Source organism: Melitaea cinxia, chromosome 2, assembly GCF_905220565.1.
Source record: "Melitaea cinxia chromosome 2, ilMelCinx1.1, whole genome shotgun sequence".
Taxonomy (NCBI): Eukaryota; Metazoa; Arthropoda; class Insecta; order Lepidoptera; family Nymphalidae; genus Melitaea; species Melitaea cinxia.
Genome location: NC_059395.1, coordinates 7,689,819 through 7,709,889, shown reverse-complemented (window position 1 = coordinate 7,709,889; position 20,071 = coordinate 7,689,819). Strand labels below are relative to the sequence as shown.

General features: G+C 35.5%; 1 protein-coding gene and 1 long non-coding RNA gene across 2 annotated transcripts in view; both read right to left on the bottom strand.

Annotated features, from left to right (window-relative positions):
• Positions 1-1,156: 1,156 nt before the first annotated feature.
• Positions 1,157-2,191, bottom strand: LOC123663737. Its single transcript, XR_006744697.1, has 2 exons — positions 1,715-2,191; positions 1,157-1,546 (listed from the first exon to the last, which is right to left on the bottom strand). It is a non-coding gene; the product is annotated as an uncharacterized LOC123663737 (long non-coding RNA).
• An 89-nt stretch (positions 2,192-2,280) lies between these two features.
• The window catches only part of LOC123663727 (mediator of RNA polymerase II transcription subunit 12-like), a 46,095-nt gene continuing 28,304 nt past the window's right edge, over positions 2,281-20,071 (bottom strand). The window contains exons 26-47 of the mRNA XM_045598396.1: positions 19,467-19,643; positions 18,827-18,967; positions 18,188-18,308; positions 16,762-16,803; positions 15,341-15,523; positions 14,632-14,719; positions 12,149-12,312; positions 11,263-11,386; positions 10,853-10,965; positions 10,064-10,435; positions 9,187-9,394; positions 9,009-9,089; positions 8,740-8,879; positions 8,090-8,192; positions 7,851-7,955; positions 5,459-5,582; positions 4,588-4,697; positions 4,168-4,265; positions 3,511-3,802; positions 3,057-3,359; positions 2,887-2,964; positions 2,281-2,649 (exon numbers count right to left, since the gene is read on the bottom strand). Coding sequence (XP_045454352.1) covers positions 2,458-2,649; positions 2,887-2,964; positions 3,057-3,359; positions 3,511-3,802; positions 4,168-4,265; positions 4,588-4,697; positions 5,459-5,582; positions 7,851-7,955; positions 8,090-8,192; positions 8,740-8,879; positions 9,009-9,089; positions 9,187-9,394; positions 10,064-10,435; positions 10,853-10,965; positions 11,263-11,386; positions 12,149-12,312; positions 14,632-14,719; positions 15,341-15,523; positions 16,762-16,803; positions 18,188-18,308; positions 18,827-18,967; positions 19,467-19,643 — 3,359 coding nt within the window. The 3' untranslated portion in view covers positions 2,281-2,457. The remainder of the gene's footprint in view (positions 2,650-2,886; positions 2,965-3,056; positions 3,360-3,510; positions 3,803-4,167; positions 4,266-4,587; positions 4,698-5,458; positions 5,583-7,850; positions 7,956-8,089; positions 8,193-8,739; positions 8,880-9,008; positions 9,090-9,186; positions 9,395-10,063; positions 10,436-10,852; positions 10,966-11,262; positions 11,387-12,148; positions 12,313-14,631; positions 14,720-15,340; positions 15,524-16,761; positions 16,804-18,187; positions 18,309-18,826; positions 18,968-19,466; positions 19,644-20,071) is intronic.

Below are 20,071 nucleotides of genomic sequence, written 5' to 3'. Positions count from 1 at the left end.
GTAATTTAAATAATATGTTTTGCAGCCAGTCGTAAGCCTGAATAAAATATGAAGGGAAGTTAATTTAATTATACTATCCATCAACATTAACGTACGTAACGGCATTCGTATATGTTACAAGTTTTAACTAACTACTTCATAACCATAATACAAACAAAAGTAATATAACGTCGCCGTCCCGTACTGATACTGTATACAAAAATAACTAGTTACGAAAAATAAGTAGTTTCGAAACTAGTTACGCGTATCCACGAAACTACGTATAACCGATTACACATAAAAGACGTTACGACCCACGACTAGTACGATCAGTAAGATAGGTACTCAAATCTTAAAAATAATTATTATGTATTACGTACTGTTGTACGTAGTACATAATAATTCCATGACTTAAATATAGTGAACTGATTATCATTTTTCTATTTAGTTGTTTGACTAGCTGTGACCGCGACTTCTTCCGCGTAGAATAAAAAAAAATATTGTTCAGCTCGCAGAGTTACGAAATAAAAATATTTCTAAAATAAAAGTACCCTAAGTTACTCCTTAGTACACCAGCTATCTGCCAGTGAATGGCTTGTCAAAATGGGTCCCGCCGTTTCAGACATTAGTCGGAACTACCAGACAGACAGACGGACAAAAGTTGTAAAAAATGAAATTTTATACCTCCATATGCATTTAGTATAAAGCGGATATTGCAAATGAAATTCAGAATTTGTTCTTTATCAGCTTTAACTATGGCGTTGCAATATCAGATAAGTGTTGGTTTTTTAAAATTTTGGTTACATACTGCTTAAAATTTTTGTTTTTATCCCATGCGGGTATGTTTCGGTATGCGGGTATATTTCGGGGGGTCGTTCGTGTCTCTTTCATTCAGTTTAGTTTACTAAAAAAAATGTTAATCGTTTTCACTTCAGCCTATCGCATTTCACCGCTGGACATAGGCCTCCAAGTTCGCGCCAAAAACGGCGTCAACTCATGCGTTTTGCTTATAGTGACTACGCTGAGCAGGCGGGTTGGTGACCGCAGGGCTGGCTTTGTCTTCCAGTCACCACCTATGACACCTACGGGGAGAGAAGGGGAGGCTATATTTTTATTTTAATTGTATATACCGTTTAGAAGGGATTCGGTTTAGGAACTAATAAATAAAATAGCAGAATTTTATCTACACAATCATTTCATTCAATATTTACATTAACTTACAAAATTATTCTAATCTGTATAAACAAAAACAATTACAAAATTGTTAATATTAATTATAAATATATCACTATATCACTTACACTTACTAAGTATCTATTTATTTAAACGTTACAAAAATAAGTAAAATTTCGACTCCAAAATAAAATACTCTCGCTTAATAAGTTCTGTATCCATACTTGAAATTAATTTCGATCATACTTGTACACATAATTAACTAAAATAATTTAAAAATATATGTGGCATTATTCGCAAGCTGACAATTTTTTTTTATATTTTGTTATAAATAAAATTTACTAACTAACACTAACTTCGGATTCGTAATTGATTTTAGAATGTAAATAAATAACTAAATTTCATCATTCATCATCATCATCATTACAGTCTATACAGTCCACTGCTGGACATAGGCCTCCACAAGTTTACGCCAAAAATAACGTGAGCAAAACACACGGTTTTGCCCATAGTCACCACGCTGGGCAGGCGGGTTGGTGACCGCCTAACTAAACCACCTAACTAAATTTAATAAGAATTATTTTTATATATTGAAACAAGTTTTAAAAGAATGCCACATATATTATACTATACTCGCTACTTACTTTCATTATCAACTTTTATCCCTAATTATAACAAAACATTTAATCATAACTTAAAAAAATTGTAATAAAAATCACAAATATGCACATATTTCGAAACTATAAAAATGTTTAATTAATGATTTTTATTGATCAATTTCAAAATATTTACGGTATTAATAGCAATTCAGTCTACTGTGATTTTATTAGTATACAATCACAGGCTACTACTTACATACATCTGTCGGTACATAGAGGTGCTCTGATGAGTCAAAATATAACTACAATAGTCAGACATAAAATTAAAGTTAGATCTTTATTATTCTTAGGGTTCGTTCATTAATCACGATGTTTTTAGCAACTTTTTAACTCCTTACCCTTTCTTAGTGATATGTGGTCTAAAGTATATTGAAATTACATTAATCAGCGTCCAAAAAATATTATATTTTATTTCAGTAAAAATTAAGCATTGTTTCACACCAGACAGACATCAACTTTGCAGGGTGTTTGTTGTTTTTTTAGTTTAGAAATCTCGCTTTCAATGCAAAATAAATAAATGAACACGATATCTCATTACAGTTCCCCCCTCCTTCCTTTTGAGATATTTCGTAAATTTTTTTGCCGGACCCCTTTGAAGTCACATGTGATTAATGGACGACCCCTCATAGCATTAGTTGTAATTATGTTAATAGGGTTGTTGATATTGTTGCCGTTGCAAATGTTGGACGAGTGGTGTCTGCTGTTGCATGGCAAGCATTTGCTGACGCATTCGTTGTTGCGCCATTTGTGGGTACTGCCCGGCTTGGCCTGGCTGTAGGGCGCGGGGGTAGGGCGGCGCTGGTCCGCCCATACCTCCCATTGTTACATTTGGTGCTTGCTGTATAAATGAATATACAATTGTTTATTGTTTTGGAATTTTAAAAAAAACTTTCTAACTTCCTTAATTCAATATGTTAGGATTTGATTACTGTCACTTTTATTGGAATTAATTATTATCAATACCATAAATTGTTTGTTTTGACTTAGTTTGTAGTTTGTAATAAAATCGCAATCCAGGTAACGTAAAATGTTTGGAAATCGATTTTTTAGTACATAAAAGTATAGATATTAATACCTGCATATATTGTGGTCTAGCATTTTGCCTCTGTTGTGCTAAATACGCCTCTTGACTTGCTCTTCCACTCATCATATTCTGAAATAATTTATAGTCAATGAAATACTTATTCCATGAAGTGCAATATTGCGTCCAAATGTTTTAAATAAAAAAAATTGGGTAATATGTACCTGTTGGAATGTCTGTTGTCCAGGGAAACCGCCCATAGCGTTACCACCTTGTGGTCCCATTGGTGCATTTTGGCTGTTCATACCACCGATACCACCCCCTTGCCCCATCTGGCTCATTTGACCCATAGCCTGTCCCATCTGACCCATCCCTTGACCCATCTGACCCATTCCTTGAGGTATCTGCCCAGATTGTCCTACACCTTGATTCATTTGGCCAACGTTTTGGCCTATTGAGTTCACTCCTTGCCCCATAGGATTAACTGGTTGACCCATTTGCCCCATTTGGTTACTCTGACCCATGCCCTATAAATTGCCGAGAAGTCTGTTATACTTGTATATTGTTGTTTTCATAGTCGATTGTTATTTTTGCAGAGTAGTTAAATTGACAGATAAATCGAAGATGAATGTAAAAAAGAAAACTTTTACTCAAAAACATTTTTTGAAGATGATTTACCTGGTTCATCATTTGCTGTTGTCCTCCTTGCATCATTTGCTGTCCATAAGCGTAGTTTTGTTGCATACCACCATACTGTCCGCTAAACATCTGACCACTCATGCCACCCATTTGACTGCTACCCATTTGTCCACCACCCATTTGCGCCCCTCCCATTTGTCCACCACCCATTTGATTTGCACCCATTTGCCCACCGCCCATTTGAGCGCTCATTTGTCCGGGGCCCATTTGGACACCGCCCATTTGGCCCATCGGGCCCATACCACCCATAGCTCCCATGGGATTCATTTGGCTAAAATGAAAAAAAAATGTTATATTTGAATCACGATTCACGATGCAGGCCTTTTTTTCCACGTAGGAGAAGGTTAGGAGCTTAACCCACCATGCTGCTCTACTGCGAATTAACGGCTATTTCAAAGTAATAGCTAAATATTGCTAAGGGCATAGCTCGAGGACGGCTAGATCAAATCAGTTGATTTCTTCTTTAAGTTTTGAAATACTTTATAGAAGGTTCTTACAGAATGAAAAATTAAAGTCATAAATCGTAACGATTACTCAAGCTTTCTAGATTTTGACAAGACAGGACGACGTTTGTCGGGCCAGCCAGTTATAGATATACTAACATAATTTTTTTGTGAGTAAATCAAGTAAACTTACTTGGGTTGCATTTGTCCCATCTGATTGGGCTGCATTTGCCTCATACCTTGCCTTGGATAAGGGCCTCGAGGATGTGGTGCACCCGGGTAGCCTCCACTCTAGATAAAATATGAACACAATATTGTTAATTTTTAGTTTCGTTTTATTTTTAACTTCAGATTTACATATACTAGATTCTGCCCGCGGTTTGGACCATGTGGTTCAAACGATTTTAAACGTTCCATTTTCTTCCATTAAAATATGTCCATATCTCAGCATTATACTGGCGAAAGACTTAAGACTTATTAATATGTTTATTCGTTGCTAGCAAACAAAAAAAAAAAAAAAATCTTCTCGCTGTAAAATATAGATTAGATTTTAGATTAGACAGTATAGAAAGATTAAATTTTGATTTCAAGTCTAGTTGTAATGTAAGTTTACCTGCATCTGCGACATCTGCGTAAATGGCAGTCGCTGTCTTAGCATGTTACTGAGAGCTTGCTTTGATTGATTGTTAGATGGAGGCGCCACGCCACGAGGACTTACTCCCGCTGCATAGATAAAAAAATAAAATACAAAAAATGTTTTATCTATCAACAATAATGAAAAACAATCATGAAAAAAAATTAAGTTTATTTTGTTTTATTTTGTATTGTTATTGAAATTATACAGCAAATAAAAAAATAAAATAAAAATAGAATTAAACAGTGTTTCAGTTTTGGCGTCTCTTTTATTGTTGTATTCGTTACATTTTGACATCATTGCAATAATTTTGAGTTCTTTTTAACAGACTCCAAAAAAGGACAAGGTTCCCAATTCGACTGTATTTTTTTTTGTATGTTACTTCAGAACTTTTGACTCGGTGGACCGATTTTGATGATTTTTAATTTAATCGAAAGATAATATTTATCATGTGGTCATATTTAAATTTCATCGAGATCTGATAACAACTTTTTGAGTAATCTTTGATAACCAGTATTTACTTGACTATTTTTTCGTCGACCTACGTTGTATTACTTGTCGAAGTAATTGAAGTCGTTTTTTTTTTCATTTGCGAGCAAATACAATTATTGAGTACATAATTTTTGATTCTTATCATTTTTTTTTGCTGTTGTTCTATTTATTTATAATTTTGTATCTTAATATTGAAAGTAGTGATTACATCTTAAATAAATATTATTTCATGTTATTTCAAAATCAATTTGTGCAAAAAAAAAAGAAAATTGGACAGATTCTTCACAATCTTTGTAAACCGATTTCGAAAGTCTGTTTTGTAGATTATTATTAATTTATTATTTGCTAAGTCTCTAACCTGGTGGATTATAATAGCCTTGCCCGGCTGGAGGGAACCATTGCTGTTGCTGCATGAATTGTGGCTGTTGTGCGGCCGCCGCGCCATTAGTCGGTGTGCCACCCGGTGTTGTCGCTCCGTTTGTCTATAAATTATAAAAATCATTGTTTATACTATCAAGTTTTCGACTCTTAACTTTGTTCCTTAAATTGGGGGGTTCTGTAGGTGTAGTAGATCATCTTCCACGTAGAAAAAAATCCCAATTTTTTTTTTATTTGACTTTGTTTAAATAGATGAGCTACTTTGATAGACTCGTCGCATGATACCTTTCATGAGCGCGTAAGTACGGCTATAATTTACAATGAAAAACATTCTACGAGAAAAATAATTTGTTTTCATATTATGCGATTTAATAAAACAACTAAAGTGTTGTATGTGGCAGTTTGTAGTAATATATCATTTTATAGACGTTTAGGGCTAAGAAAAACAGTATTGGAAGGTTAAGTAAAAGTGCGTTGCTAGAATAGCTCGTATATTAAGACAGTTTAAAATAATTAAAAAAGGCCTTGCATTTTTCACTTCGATCGTGATCTGTAACATATGTATAATCTATATGAATAAAAATGAATCGCTAAATAAGTTAAGCACAAAACTCGAGAACGGTTGGAACTGTTGATTATGCAAATGTTAAATAATCATACTTGTGGCGCCATATAGTAAGTATTTTAGAAAACAAGGTTTGTCAATTGTCTTTGTTCGATTGTTCTCCTCCTGTCTATTCTGTGTGTTAGAACTGTTAACTGCTTAATATTGATTAAATTTGTTGATTTAATAATCACATTAAAGGAATACGTAGTATGGGTTTCAAGAATCTGGGATTTATACTGCGGAATAGTAGCGAGTTCACCAACCCCCAAATTACTATAGCTTTATATAACGCATTCGTTCGCAGTGGTCTCGAATACTATAGCGTTGTTTGAAACTCTTTTTACAATATTTATATTTCTAGATTGGAACGCATTCAGAAACTTTTTGTGTGGCACCTTACTTTTAAGTTTGGCTTGGCTAATAAAATACCGTATTATCGCAATAGATTAAGTCCCTTTAATATGAACACTCTCGAAAGTCGAAGATGCTTGCTCGACAACCTGTTTCTGTATAAACGAATTAATGGTGTACTGGATTGTCCTGTTTTGCTTAGTTCTGTTTGCTTATCGGTATCTACTAGATGTCTACGTATAAATAAACGAATGCTATTTTATTGTACCTTAGCTTGTTCTAACTTGGGTTATCAGGCACCTTTAAGCAGGATGACGAGATCCTACACCATTATTTCAAAAAATCTGGACATAGATATTTTTAACGACACAAATTTTAAATTTAAAATAATGATTAAATTGTATTTAATATTAATAATTTATAAGCAAAGTGATCAGTTTTTAGTATTTTTACAAATTATAGCTATAGCTTATAGCTTCAGCATGTAATATCCCACTACTGGGCATAGGCCTCTTTCATCATGTAGGAGAAGGATCAGAGCTTAATCCACCACGCTGCTCCAATGCGGGTTAGCGGATATATTGCCTACTATGAGTAACGGTCGCTATCAGGATAACAACCGAGACCGAAGGCTTAACATGCTCTCCTTGGCACGGTGGGGAGACTCACAAGGACTGCACAAACACCCAGACCACGGCAAAAACCTGTATGGCCAATACAAATCTTTGTCATGTGCGGGGATCGAAACCGCAACCGCCAGCGCAACAGGTACAATCCATGGCTGTTACCGCTGCGCCAACGCGGCGTCAACTTCACTAATTTTTACAAATTATTTCTCATTACTTCTTTGATTTCTCTTGTTTTAATCTTTTGTTCTAGTTAATTTAATTGTATAACACCATCTTAAGTTCTTGCTTGTATGTTATTTATGTATGTTGTTAGTCAAGTTTAATGTAGTTATCACCTATAATTAAAGTTACACTCAGACTCTACTGTTATATGTACTTGAAATATGGTGTATACTTTGTTGGTGTTCTTTAAATAAATAAATAAATAAATAAATATGGAGCATTAACAATATAGAATTAAAAGTGAAATTAAAGTAGTATTTAACTTTACCAACAATACGCTGATTTTTTTCCATCAAAATTTTCGTCTATACGTATTGAGCTGTTTTTTCTTTCGTTTGCTAATAGGTTCTAGAATGTTCTTACGCAATTAAATTTTAATAAAATTGCACAAAAAAAAAAATGGAAAATGGCAAATTTGAGAAAACTTAACAATTATTTTAACTTGACGCCTTTGATAATTAATTCGAAAGGCAGGACAATGTCGTATCAGCTATTTAATAATAATTTTAAACAAAAACGCTATGCATAACTGCACTTAAACATACTTTTAGAAGATTACTTACTGGAGTCGTGGGTTTCGGTTTCTTACTGATCTTGTTATTCATCTTGCATGACATCTTGCGGCCTTTTCCAGAGCCCGTCGGACTCGAATCTAAACTTCCATTATCCTACAAAATAATTGTTTCAATTTAAAATAAGCACTGTTTCCGTATTATTTTTATTTTAATTCTTAATTTATAGTAATTATGAGACTGTTCTCATGTATTGAGTGATTTTTGTAATAAATAATTATTGATGGTACCTGTTTGGTGTCGTTTGTGTCGAGATCTTCCGGCGGCAAGGGTAAAGGCTCTAAGTAATAACTTAGCGGTTTCACTAGACTGTGAGTGTGGTACTTCAACAACCTAATAAATAAATTATTACATTAATATATCTGAGGTATTCAGTAATCGAAATAATATTTGAACCTTTCACAGTGGGCAATTTATAAGAAAGTAATTCATCGGATTTGTTAGAAAACTGTAATTTATTTAATGTTATATATATTAGGAAACTTCACTCCTTTTTGCCATGGTACGTATTAATATTTTGAATCAATAGGTGTAAAATCTCATTTTTCAGTTTTATTTATTGACCTGACTATACATAGACTTATCTCATTTCTCCTTGAGATCACAGATATATTAATTACCATTAGTAAATAATTAGTATTCATTAAATATCAATAGATATAGCAATAAAATTACGGATGTAACTTGTACTGGTGGGGGTGGGGGTTGTGATAAGTAAAGTCATATGATTAATTAAATGGTAAATTTTTGATTGTAGACGTTAATTTACACTCGAATTGTAACGCACATGTCGCAAGAGAAACGAATAAATCACGAGTAACAGTTTGGTGGTGGCAGCGCTCAAGAATCGAGAGTATAAGCAAGTTTATTATATGTTTACCTATGAGCGTTTTCGTATGTAAGTGGTTTCCTTTCGATCTTAGTGGCTGCAAACCACGCCCAGGAAAGAGGGGCGGGGTTCCTACCACCTTCCACTAACTCCCAACTTGATACACGCTGCTTGTCCGTTAATCGAAGTCCCTACAAATTAAAATAAAGGAAAGTTAGTAAAAACGTTCTTTTCTTTGTCAGAAGATATATATACTGTTTTTGGGATAAATATATTAAAGTTATATAAAGAAATACAAAATGAGGATAGGGTGAGTATACCTGTTTTTTTTCACTATCGAAACCTGGTATTTTGTTTCCTTTTTGGTCTACGAGACAGCCTAGTGGTTCGCAAGCTATAACCTGAATAAAATAGTGTTAGTGAGTCAAAAAAAGTATATAAATATTGAGGTACGCGCGAAATATGTATATAATAAAACATTTTTTTAGGTAAGTTTACCTCAATAATAGTGTTCTTCGACAAGGGCAAAAGCTGCCTGACAGCCTGGACGCTAGGTCCGTAGCGGTCGCCGAGCTCCTTCTTAAGTTTCTTCATCAGATTCTGATAGTGTTTCCGATTGTTATCGTCGCCGCCCTCGGCTAGCGTCGAGTGTATCAGAGTAGCGAGCATGTCGATCAATGTCGTGAACAAATTGCTGTGACACAGACTACAATAAATTTATTGTAGACACACAATATTTGAGCCACGCTACGCTGCAAGTCGCAGGTGACGTCAGCGTTACATTGCAAGTAATGATCGGTTTAAATATTATATTTTAATAATGAATATAGCCCCAAAGCGTAGCGTTGTAATGGTCCGACTTGCTGCGTAGGTTATGAATGTAAAGAAGATTGGAGTAGCTTCATGGGTTAGTCGAAGTGAGATTCAATCGTTCAGAAGGTTTTTTGGAGGTTTTCGATGGTATGCGTATAAGTTATAGATTAGAGATTCGATCGCGACACACAACAGGTAATGAGAACGTATGAATGGCAACAGATAATGAATTCTTACCATTATTCTTTTATAGCAAAGAGAATTTTATATGCGTATCTGTATTTAAAGAAAATTTACTATTATATAGTGAAAATGAAATGCCAATTCAAGACATAAAAATTACCAACTATATGGTTTAAATTCAACTCTTTAATTAATATCGGAACTATAATTTTACATATTTCATTAAAAAAATTCATATGAATATTATTTAAGTTCATATTTAATTTTTAAATTCCTTTCGTGTATTTTCTTCCGAAAAATTGTCTTAATAGACAACATTCAGACACGGCGACGGATAGCTTTATGAGTGCGTGCGTGTGCGTGTGCGTGTGTGACGCACCTGTTGTTGTAGGCGTCGATGAGCTGGTGCGCGAGCAGCTGCGTGAGCAGCAGCGCCCAGTCGGCCGTGAGCTGGTAGGAGCGGCGGATGGCGTCGAACATGCCGCCGGCGAGCGAGAAGCGCAGGCGCAGCGCGTCGGGCGCCGCCTCGTCGTGGCTCGCGTCGCGCTCGTGCTCGCGCGCGTGCGCCAGGTAGTGCGAGAGCTGCGCGTGCACGGAGCCCAGCAGGGCCTCCTTCTGCTCGTCCTGGTGGCGCAGGCACGTGAGCACCAGCGACAGCAGCGGCTCGTGCGCCAGCCGCACGCCCGCCGCGCCGCACGCGCAGCCCGCCGCGCCCGCGCCGCGCTTGCCGCCCGCGCCCGCGCCCGCCGACCTGCGCCGCGGCGTGCGTGAGTCCAAGGGGACGGCCTCGTCCTACTCTTTATGGCCTATACCTCTTTAAATTAACTGACTAATGACACGCTACCCGTGTGCTGTGTGGTTACGGCAGTAAAGAATATAGCCACGCCCTCTCTTCCCGTGATTGTCGTACGAGGCGACTGAGGGATAACACAGTTCCACTACCACCTTGGAACTTATAAAGCCGACCGATGACGGGATAACCATCCAAGTGCTGGCTTTTAAATACACGGGCCGAAGACTGGCAAAGCAGCGTCTACTAACTAATGAAAACAAAACATATCGAGAAATTTTTAAGATCGTATAGATGTAATTTTAAAAACGAAAAAAAAAAAAACATTTTTTATTATTATTAAAACATTTTTAACGCTTATAAGAAAAAAATAATAACCCTTTATAGCTGGGACTCTGGTGACTTTTGCAGTCACGATGAGAGCCACCTCCGCCTCCGCCACCGCTTGAACAGTTCCCGCTGCAACCCGCGCCCCACCCGGCCTCCAATATCTGGTGAATAAATTTATTTATGGAAAACTTTCTATAAACTTATAAATTAAACGGAGCCGAGAAACAGAGGAACATAATTACATCAAAAGCAATTTTCTCTTTTCTGTCGCTTCACAGTAACAATTCAATCAATTGATTAAAAACGAATATAATTTTATTTTGTAAAATGACGTTTTCATCCTACTTTAAATAGTGTTGTGTATTTTAGCTTACTTAATCAAAATAAATGTTGAAGAAAAATAATTTTACTTTTACATAAGACATAAGTTTAGAAATAAAACATTCAAATGTACTCACCTGTCCAGCCTGTTTGAGCACACGGCCCTGAACGGCAGCTGGCAGTTTAGCTACGAGTGGTGCCACCAACCATACCGACTCCGACCACTTGCTGGTGCTGACCACACCCCGCTCCGTGCCCATCCTGAACCGTTTCATTATCATGGGTTATTATTTAAATGAGGTTTTCAATGAGTCAACTGTTAAATTTCAGACACAGACATTTTGAAATGGTAGGTAGTTATTGTAAAGTATCAATTAAATAGTTAACAAGCTACTTATAAAAATGTACAAACTAATTCCTCACGTCGTCTTAAAAGTAAGGGAAAGTTTCAAGGATTTAAATATGCATAATTTATAGATACACAATTATCAATTTCAAATATTAGTTAATTGTATTAGAGTACTACAAAAACTCAAAAACCAAATGTAACAAATTTTAATAAAACTAAAATAACAGTAGCAAAAAAAATAAGATGAAAAAAGGAGAAACACGGAACAATTGAGGTAGAAAAGAGACAGAAAGAGGAAGAAAAGACAAAGAGATAACAGGACAAAGCGAGAAATGGGAAGAGAAAGAAAATGGAAAATAGGAGAAATGAGTAGTAGAATTATAGAGGTACAGAACAGCAGGAAATATCCTGCTCAAAATTTGGTGCAGCCTCTCTAGGGAACCTTAAAAAAGATCATAGCTAAATAGCACCGCTCTTAAGAAGTGTTGTATTCCTGTAGTAAGGTGGCCAGAGCTCCTGGGGAGGATCAAGAGTAAGGTTGGAAACACTTGCAATGCTTCTGGTGTCGCCGGCGTCTATATGCTGCAGAAACCGTTTACTATCAGATGGGCCGTACACTTGTTTGCCACCCAAATAGTATAAAAAAGAGAGGAGAAGGGGTCACATAATCATACCTATCCTTATCGGGCGGAGGCGGTGCCGGTTGCTGAAACACGTTGATGACCGCTCGCGCCACCGTATCCAGCCACGCGTTCAGCTCTGAAGATCCACTAGGGAACTGCTTGAACATCAGCTGCAAGTCTAGCCACGACATGGGCAGCGACCATTGCTCCAGGTTCTACCACGAAATACACTTATTAGTAGTATATTTATACAAATAACCTAATAAACTAACTTATTTATTTATTCAAATAATGGTTGCTAACAAAGTGTGCAATAAAAAATATCCAATAATATACATACACTGCTGCTCTAATTATAAGCAACATTGCATTCATAGATAGCAAGACTAATAAAAACTTGAAAACGAAAACCAGCGAAATCAGTAATGACAATTTAAATAATCCCCTATCTACACAAATAAAAAAAATTGGAGTGTCTGTTTGTAATATTAAAATAACCGGTTTTTACTAAATGTATATGGATGTATACACGGTACATATACCAAAATGTTCGTTGTCCGTTGGTTCCGGCTAATCTCTGAAACGGCTGGACCGATTTTGACTGAACTTTAACTGGCAGATAGTTGATGTAGTAAGGAGTAACTTAGGCTACTTTTATTTTAGAAATTTATTTATTTTATAACTCTGCAAACTAAACAATAACTTTTTTGTTAAATTCCACGCGAACGAAGTCGCGGACACAGCTAGTAATATTATAAATGTAAATGTATGATTGTTTGTTACGCTTTCACGCGAAAACTACTTAACCAATCATCTTGAGACTTTGTACACATATTCTTGAGGTATTAGAAGTAATATAGGATACTTTTTATTAAAAAAAAATCCATGCGTGCGAAGTCACGGATTAAAGCTAGCAAAGGGTAAATTAAAATAGCTTAAATATTATTAAACAAGTATAAATAAAATAAAATTTAAAATCCGATCCATATTTGACAAACATTGTTACAAAAAAATTAGGACATGTTGAAAAAGTTCTTCCATACTTCATTAAATTTAAACTTCTTATTAAAAAAAAAAAAAAAAAAAAACGAAATAAAAAATATGAATTAAGCTCTGTTTCAACAAACAACACATTACATAAATAGACTGAGCGAATAGATTCTTGTATGGCCCAATAAAAAATATGTTTTTTTATAATCTCTTTTATGGTGTAGGTTAAGTTATTATCATAATTATATTAAATATTTAATACAATAAAAGACATGGAATCGTTAAAGGTGAAATCTACCTTTTTAAATTTTATTTAAGAGGCTCCCCCTTCTCAATGACCTTGAGCATTTAGACTTTGACCACACCCCACCCACCCGCACTTCACCTGATCAGTGTTACGTAAAGGTTATTAAACTCGGCCATCTACCAGCTCTAGCTTGTACTACTAGGACATGCGATCGATCCGTTTCCTAGACCAAGAGCTTGCGTACAAGTTGTGATCATCCATAATTATTATTTTATTTTCTCCTCGTCGTGTCGATCATTTAGGCTATAAAATTATATTAATTACTAATTGTTACTTGTTGTTCAGTTCGCAGTTATAAAATAAATAAATTTCTAAAATAAAAGTAGCCTAAGTTACTCCTTACTATATCAGCTATCTGCCAGTGAAAGTCCCGTCAGAATCGGTCTAGCCGTTTCAGAGATTAGCCGGAACACACAGACATACAGACAGACAAAAATTGTCAAAATGCTATTTTTGTGTATGTATCGTGTATACATTCATATGCATTTAGTAAAAAGCGGTTATTTTAATATTACAAACAGACACTCCAATTTTATTTGTATAGATATAATAAATTTATGTTTTATTCTATTATCGGCTCGGTGAAGATCGACTTTAGTTTCGGATCTTAGACCACAAACTAAGCAGCTTTACATACACACAGCTCAAAATAATTTAAATTATTTTTTTATTTGAAGTAAATACAATCGCAAAATTCAACAGTAAGTCTGTCTGTCTGTTACATTTTCATGCCTATCTTGGATTTAAAAAAGTAAATAAATATGCGCGTAAGCAAGAGCAGCGTGCGATGGCGAGCGACAAAAGTTCCCCGTACAAAGGCCTCTGGCCGTCTGCCGCGGGCCGCCTGTCGCCCGGCAAATAACCAGAAATTATATTTTTACGATTTTCTAATAAAATACTGCACTTAATAAAAAACCCTTCTGTAGAAATATTAAGTACAGGATTCTTAATTATTAAAAAAAAAATGTTCACTATTGTAAGTAGTAAAATAAGAAAGCCTATACGATTTTTGTACGCGAAAGGAGGTCCAGGTAAACAATTATTTCTCTTTATTTAGAGAGTTTTATACAATTATCTTACAGTCACATTAATAAACTGAATCCGAGTAACAACATATATTTATTTGATATTTTTAACGTAACTTTAACGTATACTTTATAGCACATGAAAACGGCCGAATTTGTCTGGGATCCCCTTAAGTATAATTTAGGTAGGTTTTTTATCTTCATTTATTCACCTCAAGTAGACGTGTTATCATTGTCTTCTGGTCGAGGTCTGGATGGGTGTGACTGGCTGAATCGGGATAGCATATCATGTGAAGTAGCCTATAAAAAAAATATTTAAATATTATTTATATTTTTAGTGGTAACATTGTACCATTCGACTTAAAATAAAATATGTCAAAAATAATACAATTTTTGTGTTCAAAGGCAGATTTATCTCTATAGTTTTTTCGAATTGAGAAAAAAAAATGACTCATGCCTGTCACACAACTAGCCTCACTGCATGTGTGAAGGGTTTACTTCAACTGGTCAATATGAATACTGGGTTCTAATTTATTACGATTTAATTGGTCAAAGCTCGTAGCCGAGCTGAGAGACAATAATGAATCACTATTTTCTTTTCGTGTAGTAGTCTATACTATATAATACTACTACACATTCTATTACATTATAATAAGATCATAATGTGTAATAGAATATATACTGCCGTGTTTAAGTAAAGAGCCGCAACTTTAATTTACTGCTTTTGTAAAAATTTCAAACCTTTACATTTCTTTTATGATTACAATTGTAAAATATACTGTGAAACCTAAATCATTACAAATAATATTATTGATTTAATTCAAACGATTCCAAATATCAATTTTCTAGGTTTAGATTCTTATACTTTACTACCTTTTACCTAAGCATACAAGTGTAGTAATAATATATTAAGTTACTAACCTCTGTGCTTGTCTCGGGGTGAGCATTGAGTCTAAAAGCATATCTGGTTGGTATAACTCATCTGGATTTTGTAAGCATTTCTGTAGCACCCATTCTTCCGAACATATCTCGGCTAGAACACGCCTCGCTAAGGAAGACAGGGATTGGGAAGAATCTAGAAGTGTAGAACCTACGCCGCTGCCTCTGTAAATAAGTAGGAAAACTTGGTTAAAATTATTTGATAATCTTTGTCTTTAATGAAATTTCACTAACATCTATTCTAACATAAATTTAGTTTTCTCCTAAAGATAAATAAGTATATAAAGACTAATGTTTCTTCTAAATATATGTCTCTAAATTATACAATCTATATATAATATTATAAAGAGGAAACAGTTGCTTTTCTTTTGTTTGTAAGGGATCAATTCAGAAACTACTGGACCAATTTAAAAAAAAAATTTTCACCAGTAATTTAGCATTTTAATGCTACGTTAAAACTGAAGTGATACAAGCTATATTTTCGGGAGAAAACGGAAAAGCCGCAGGTGAAACCGCGAGTTGAAAGACATTTTATAATAAAACTGTAACACATTAAAACATTATCTTTATGATAAAACAAAAATAAGTGTGTTTTACGTAGTTGTATACAACTTGAAATTCTGTATTAGAATAATTGTCGATTAAGATTCGATTGGTGAATCTCAATTAATCATACATGTTTTAAAGTTTATTAGCACCCATCAAGATGAATGTACACAAAGGGTTATTTACATACATTTATTTTTTATTAAAACAACGAGTGAAGTTCTAGAACACAGAGCTAACATTGACGTGATAAAATGTTAGGTATTCGTTTAACATTTAGCGAACCCAATCGTGTTAACAGAATAATGAAATGAACAGCAATACAAGAGAAGCGAAGCGACAGGTAATTATTTAAAATATTAATAGTATTCTTATTAACCGAAGTCTCGTAAACATAAGAAAATGGATAGATAGAAACTTTTTTAGGCTTTATTTTTATTTCACGTATTATTATAATAATTAATTATACCTACTTGCCATTATATAGATTTGGAAAATAATAGTAAATTTGAAATAAAATAACAAGTAATGAAATAAAGAATTATATTTTTTTGTAAAATATTTTTTATAAAAATGTTTTCCATTTTTTTTTTTTACATTTTACCTTACAGATTTGTTCGACTTTTTCAAATTAATAATCATGTTACATCATTAATAATAATTTTATTCATTCAAAACTTTTTAGTTTTAAAAATAATACGCAAAATAAATAAACAACAATACAACATGAATTGTATTTCTGTAATTAGTTTCATAGTTAGGTGAGAGGACCAGACGAGGTGAGGTGACAACCACTCGGAATTGTGAAGCCATGGAGGTTCGTGAATGTGCTCATAACTCATAAAATAAAAACAAACCTAGGAGTTCTATGGCCCCCACTCATCTCTGTATCTACCATCCTAAGAATAAAAAACATTAGCATATTATATAAATCAATTTAAAACAAAATTTTATGCATCTAAAATAATAATTTAAACATTGAGATTATTTTTATAAATAATGATTCGTAACAATGGGCGAATTCAAATTGCATTTTCTTTGTACAAATAATAACTAGAAAATTACAGTTTTGATTCTGACGATGTAAGCGTAAAGGAGATGGGGACTTTTAGGCCAAAATGTAATGAGTAGAGATATGGTTTAAAAATTTGGTCATATTTTTTATTTTGAAATATAAAATATCAGCTCAATTCTGAATCTGGAAGCGGAGAAAATTGAGAAAGATAGTTTTCGTAAAATTATTTGGGTATCGATTCAACTATAATCGATTACAGAATTCAAAAAGAAAATGTTTGCACTAGTTAATTAACTCAAGGTATTTAGATGCACAATTAAAGCTGTAAACAATAAAAAGCGTTTAAATAAAGTTACATTAATAGCGAAAATATCAAGTAATATCTGATAAACCAAAATGATTATCGATTTCGTATTGATTTAAAATAGATCATATTTTAAATGACAGTTTTGTCAGCTGACTAACAGTAATAGTGTGTCCGTCACTCGTTTCGTGTTTACTGTTTTCCGATGCATTCTGAGTCCATTCCTGATTTATGGTTTTAAATGTATATCAATATTTGTAATGAATTTTCAAACATTCTTCAGTAAATATAACAAACATTAGTGCTACAAGAACTTAGTGGTCGGGTTTTTTTATAGACATTGTAACATAACCGCACTTTTACAAAAAGTCTAATAACTCCACTCTCAGATAGCCAAAATATAGATAATTTTCAGCGAGGGATCAATAAGCCCAAATGCATTAATTGATACCATTTTCATTTCATTACATTTTGGCCCAAGAACGTATGGAATCGCTTCCATCTCCTCTGTTTTAATTTCATCAATTAACTCTTCTAATACTCTCTTCTTGGGAGTGTGGTAATAATAAGATCGCAAATTTTGCAGTGACTACATTTTTTCAGCTAAACTCTTGTCCCACCAAGCTTTCTACATTATTCTTCGATGATAAGAATCTATAAGGATTAAAATCTATCGCAGAAATATCTGTCCCTTTCTCTACTGAACAATATTGCTAATGAATTTTATCAGTCGTTGATAAGTCATCAATTATAGTTAAAAAAAAAAAGAGTAACTGAGGAGTTTCTGGCCAATTCTTCTCTGTTAAATCTACATTCCGGATAGATGGTAGCTTCAATTCAACTATAATTAATTTATTAAAAACAAATGACATTTTAATTTGTAAAATGACGATTCAAAATTGCTTTTGAAGCCTTCTTGAATAAAGTAATATTTGATTTTGATTAGAAATTGTGGTGTACGTACGACAAGAGATCGAGTTGAGCGTCTGTCGGTACGGTGTCGCTAGTGCCCAGGATGTGCGACAGCTCGCTAGATTTCTTGCCTCCGGGTTTACCACCGTCTCGCGCTGTCGAATCTCCAACCACTGAAAAGTCAGTTATTGAATAATATAGCTCTAAAACTAAAAGTTATATTCAATATATTTAAATATGAGTAATATTGATGTAATTACTAGTAGTTTTGAACAGAGGTTTTATCGAGCAACAGTACTTATGGCAGTGCTATTTAGTGTGACTTCACTAGACAGAATGCTGCAGGTTTTGAGTACGATAAATCTTGCAGTGCCCTATCTCAATGAAAATTGTTGATCCTAATTGTTATGGTATTATAACAATCGCTCTGGTGTAGTGATGCGAGTAATCGCCTAAAAGACTGACGGTTTGGCGGGTTCGAATCCCGCCCGGGATGGATAATTGTATTTGTACATATTCCTTGTGGGTCTCCCCACAGTAAATTGGAGAGCACGTTAAGCCGTCGGTTCAAGTTGTTATCATAGATACCCGAAAGCGATCGTTACTCATACTCACAGTAAGGAACATATCCGCCTACCGCCAGCACTGGGATGATGCAGGCCGAATGTAAAACACGAGTGTGGTAACTCACTGAGGATGGCCTTGAGTGTGGCGAGTACGGGCCCCACGCCGATGTTCTTGTGCGCGGCGGCCAGCAGGTGGCGGTCGCACGACAGGCGCACGCCCGCGCCCGCGCCGCCCGGCCCCGGCGACGTCGACACGCTGTACAGCCCTGCGCGCGGCAACACGCGCCACGTATAAATACTATACTGACTTCATCCGATTACATTCACGTCAACTAACTACATAGGTCATAATACTAAATAATCTTTTAACATACACACGCGGTCGTCTGTTCTTATAGCCTAAGATTCGGCTTAAGACTCCCATGAGTTTGATGACAATGATCCAGTAACAATGGAAGATACTACATATATTGACATATATCTGTAAGATTGCCGAATGTAATCGCGTCCAAACAACTATACTTACTTAATAAAGTAAATAAATTAAGAACGTAAATTAGTTCTACATAAACCATTCTTTCATTGTAAATTATAATCAAGCTTACGCGCTCATTAGACACCTAGCCTCTGAACGAGATCGAACCTAAACCCACTGAGAACAAGCAGGATCACTACAAATAATGCCAACGGGCTTGTCAAAACTATTATAGTTAATCTACATTGATTAATGTTATTTAATATATGAAATAAATATGTTATACGAACCGGGCTGCGGAGTATCCACAGTCTTGAACAATCGTAGCAGTAGATGACAAGTCAGCCGCGCGCCGGCATCGGGCGAAGGAGCGTTGGGGGGCAGCGGGCCGCACCCTCTGAAAGCTTTCACCAGCGAAGGCAGTGCCGCGTGCCGGACGAAGTCCTCCAGCGAAAAACAGTGCCGTGCTGTGGGGCAATCGTAATGATCACATGACTAATGTTGAATGAAAAGGTGTTGGTTTACATTCAAAATTACCAATAATAAATTTTGACTAAATTGAATTAGATTAAATATAGGCAAAAAATAAGTAACGGAGATAGTCGCGAAACAGTCAGGCGGTGGTGCCGCAGGTCGGGGTAGAGCGGCGGCGCGGCGAGCTGTAGTTGCGGCGGGTAGTGCGGGACGTGCGAGTGCTCTCACCGACGAGGATGCAGGTGAAGACGGCGAGCGCGTCGTGCGCGGCCGCGTCGTGCAGGTCGCGGTGCTCCAGCAGGTCGGGGTAGAGCGGCGGCGCGGCGAGCTGTGGTTGCGGCGGGTAGTGCGGGACGTGCGAGTGCTCTCACCGACGAGGATGCAGGTGAAGACGGCGAGCGCGTCGTGCGCGGCCGCGTCG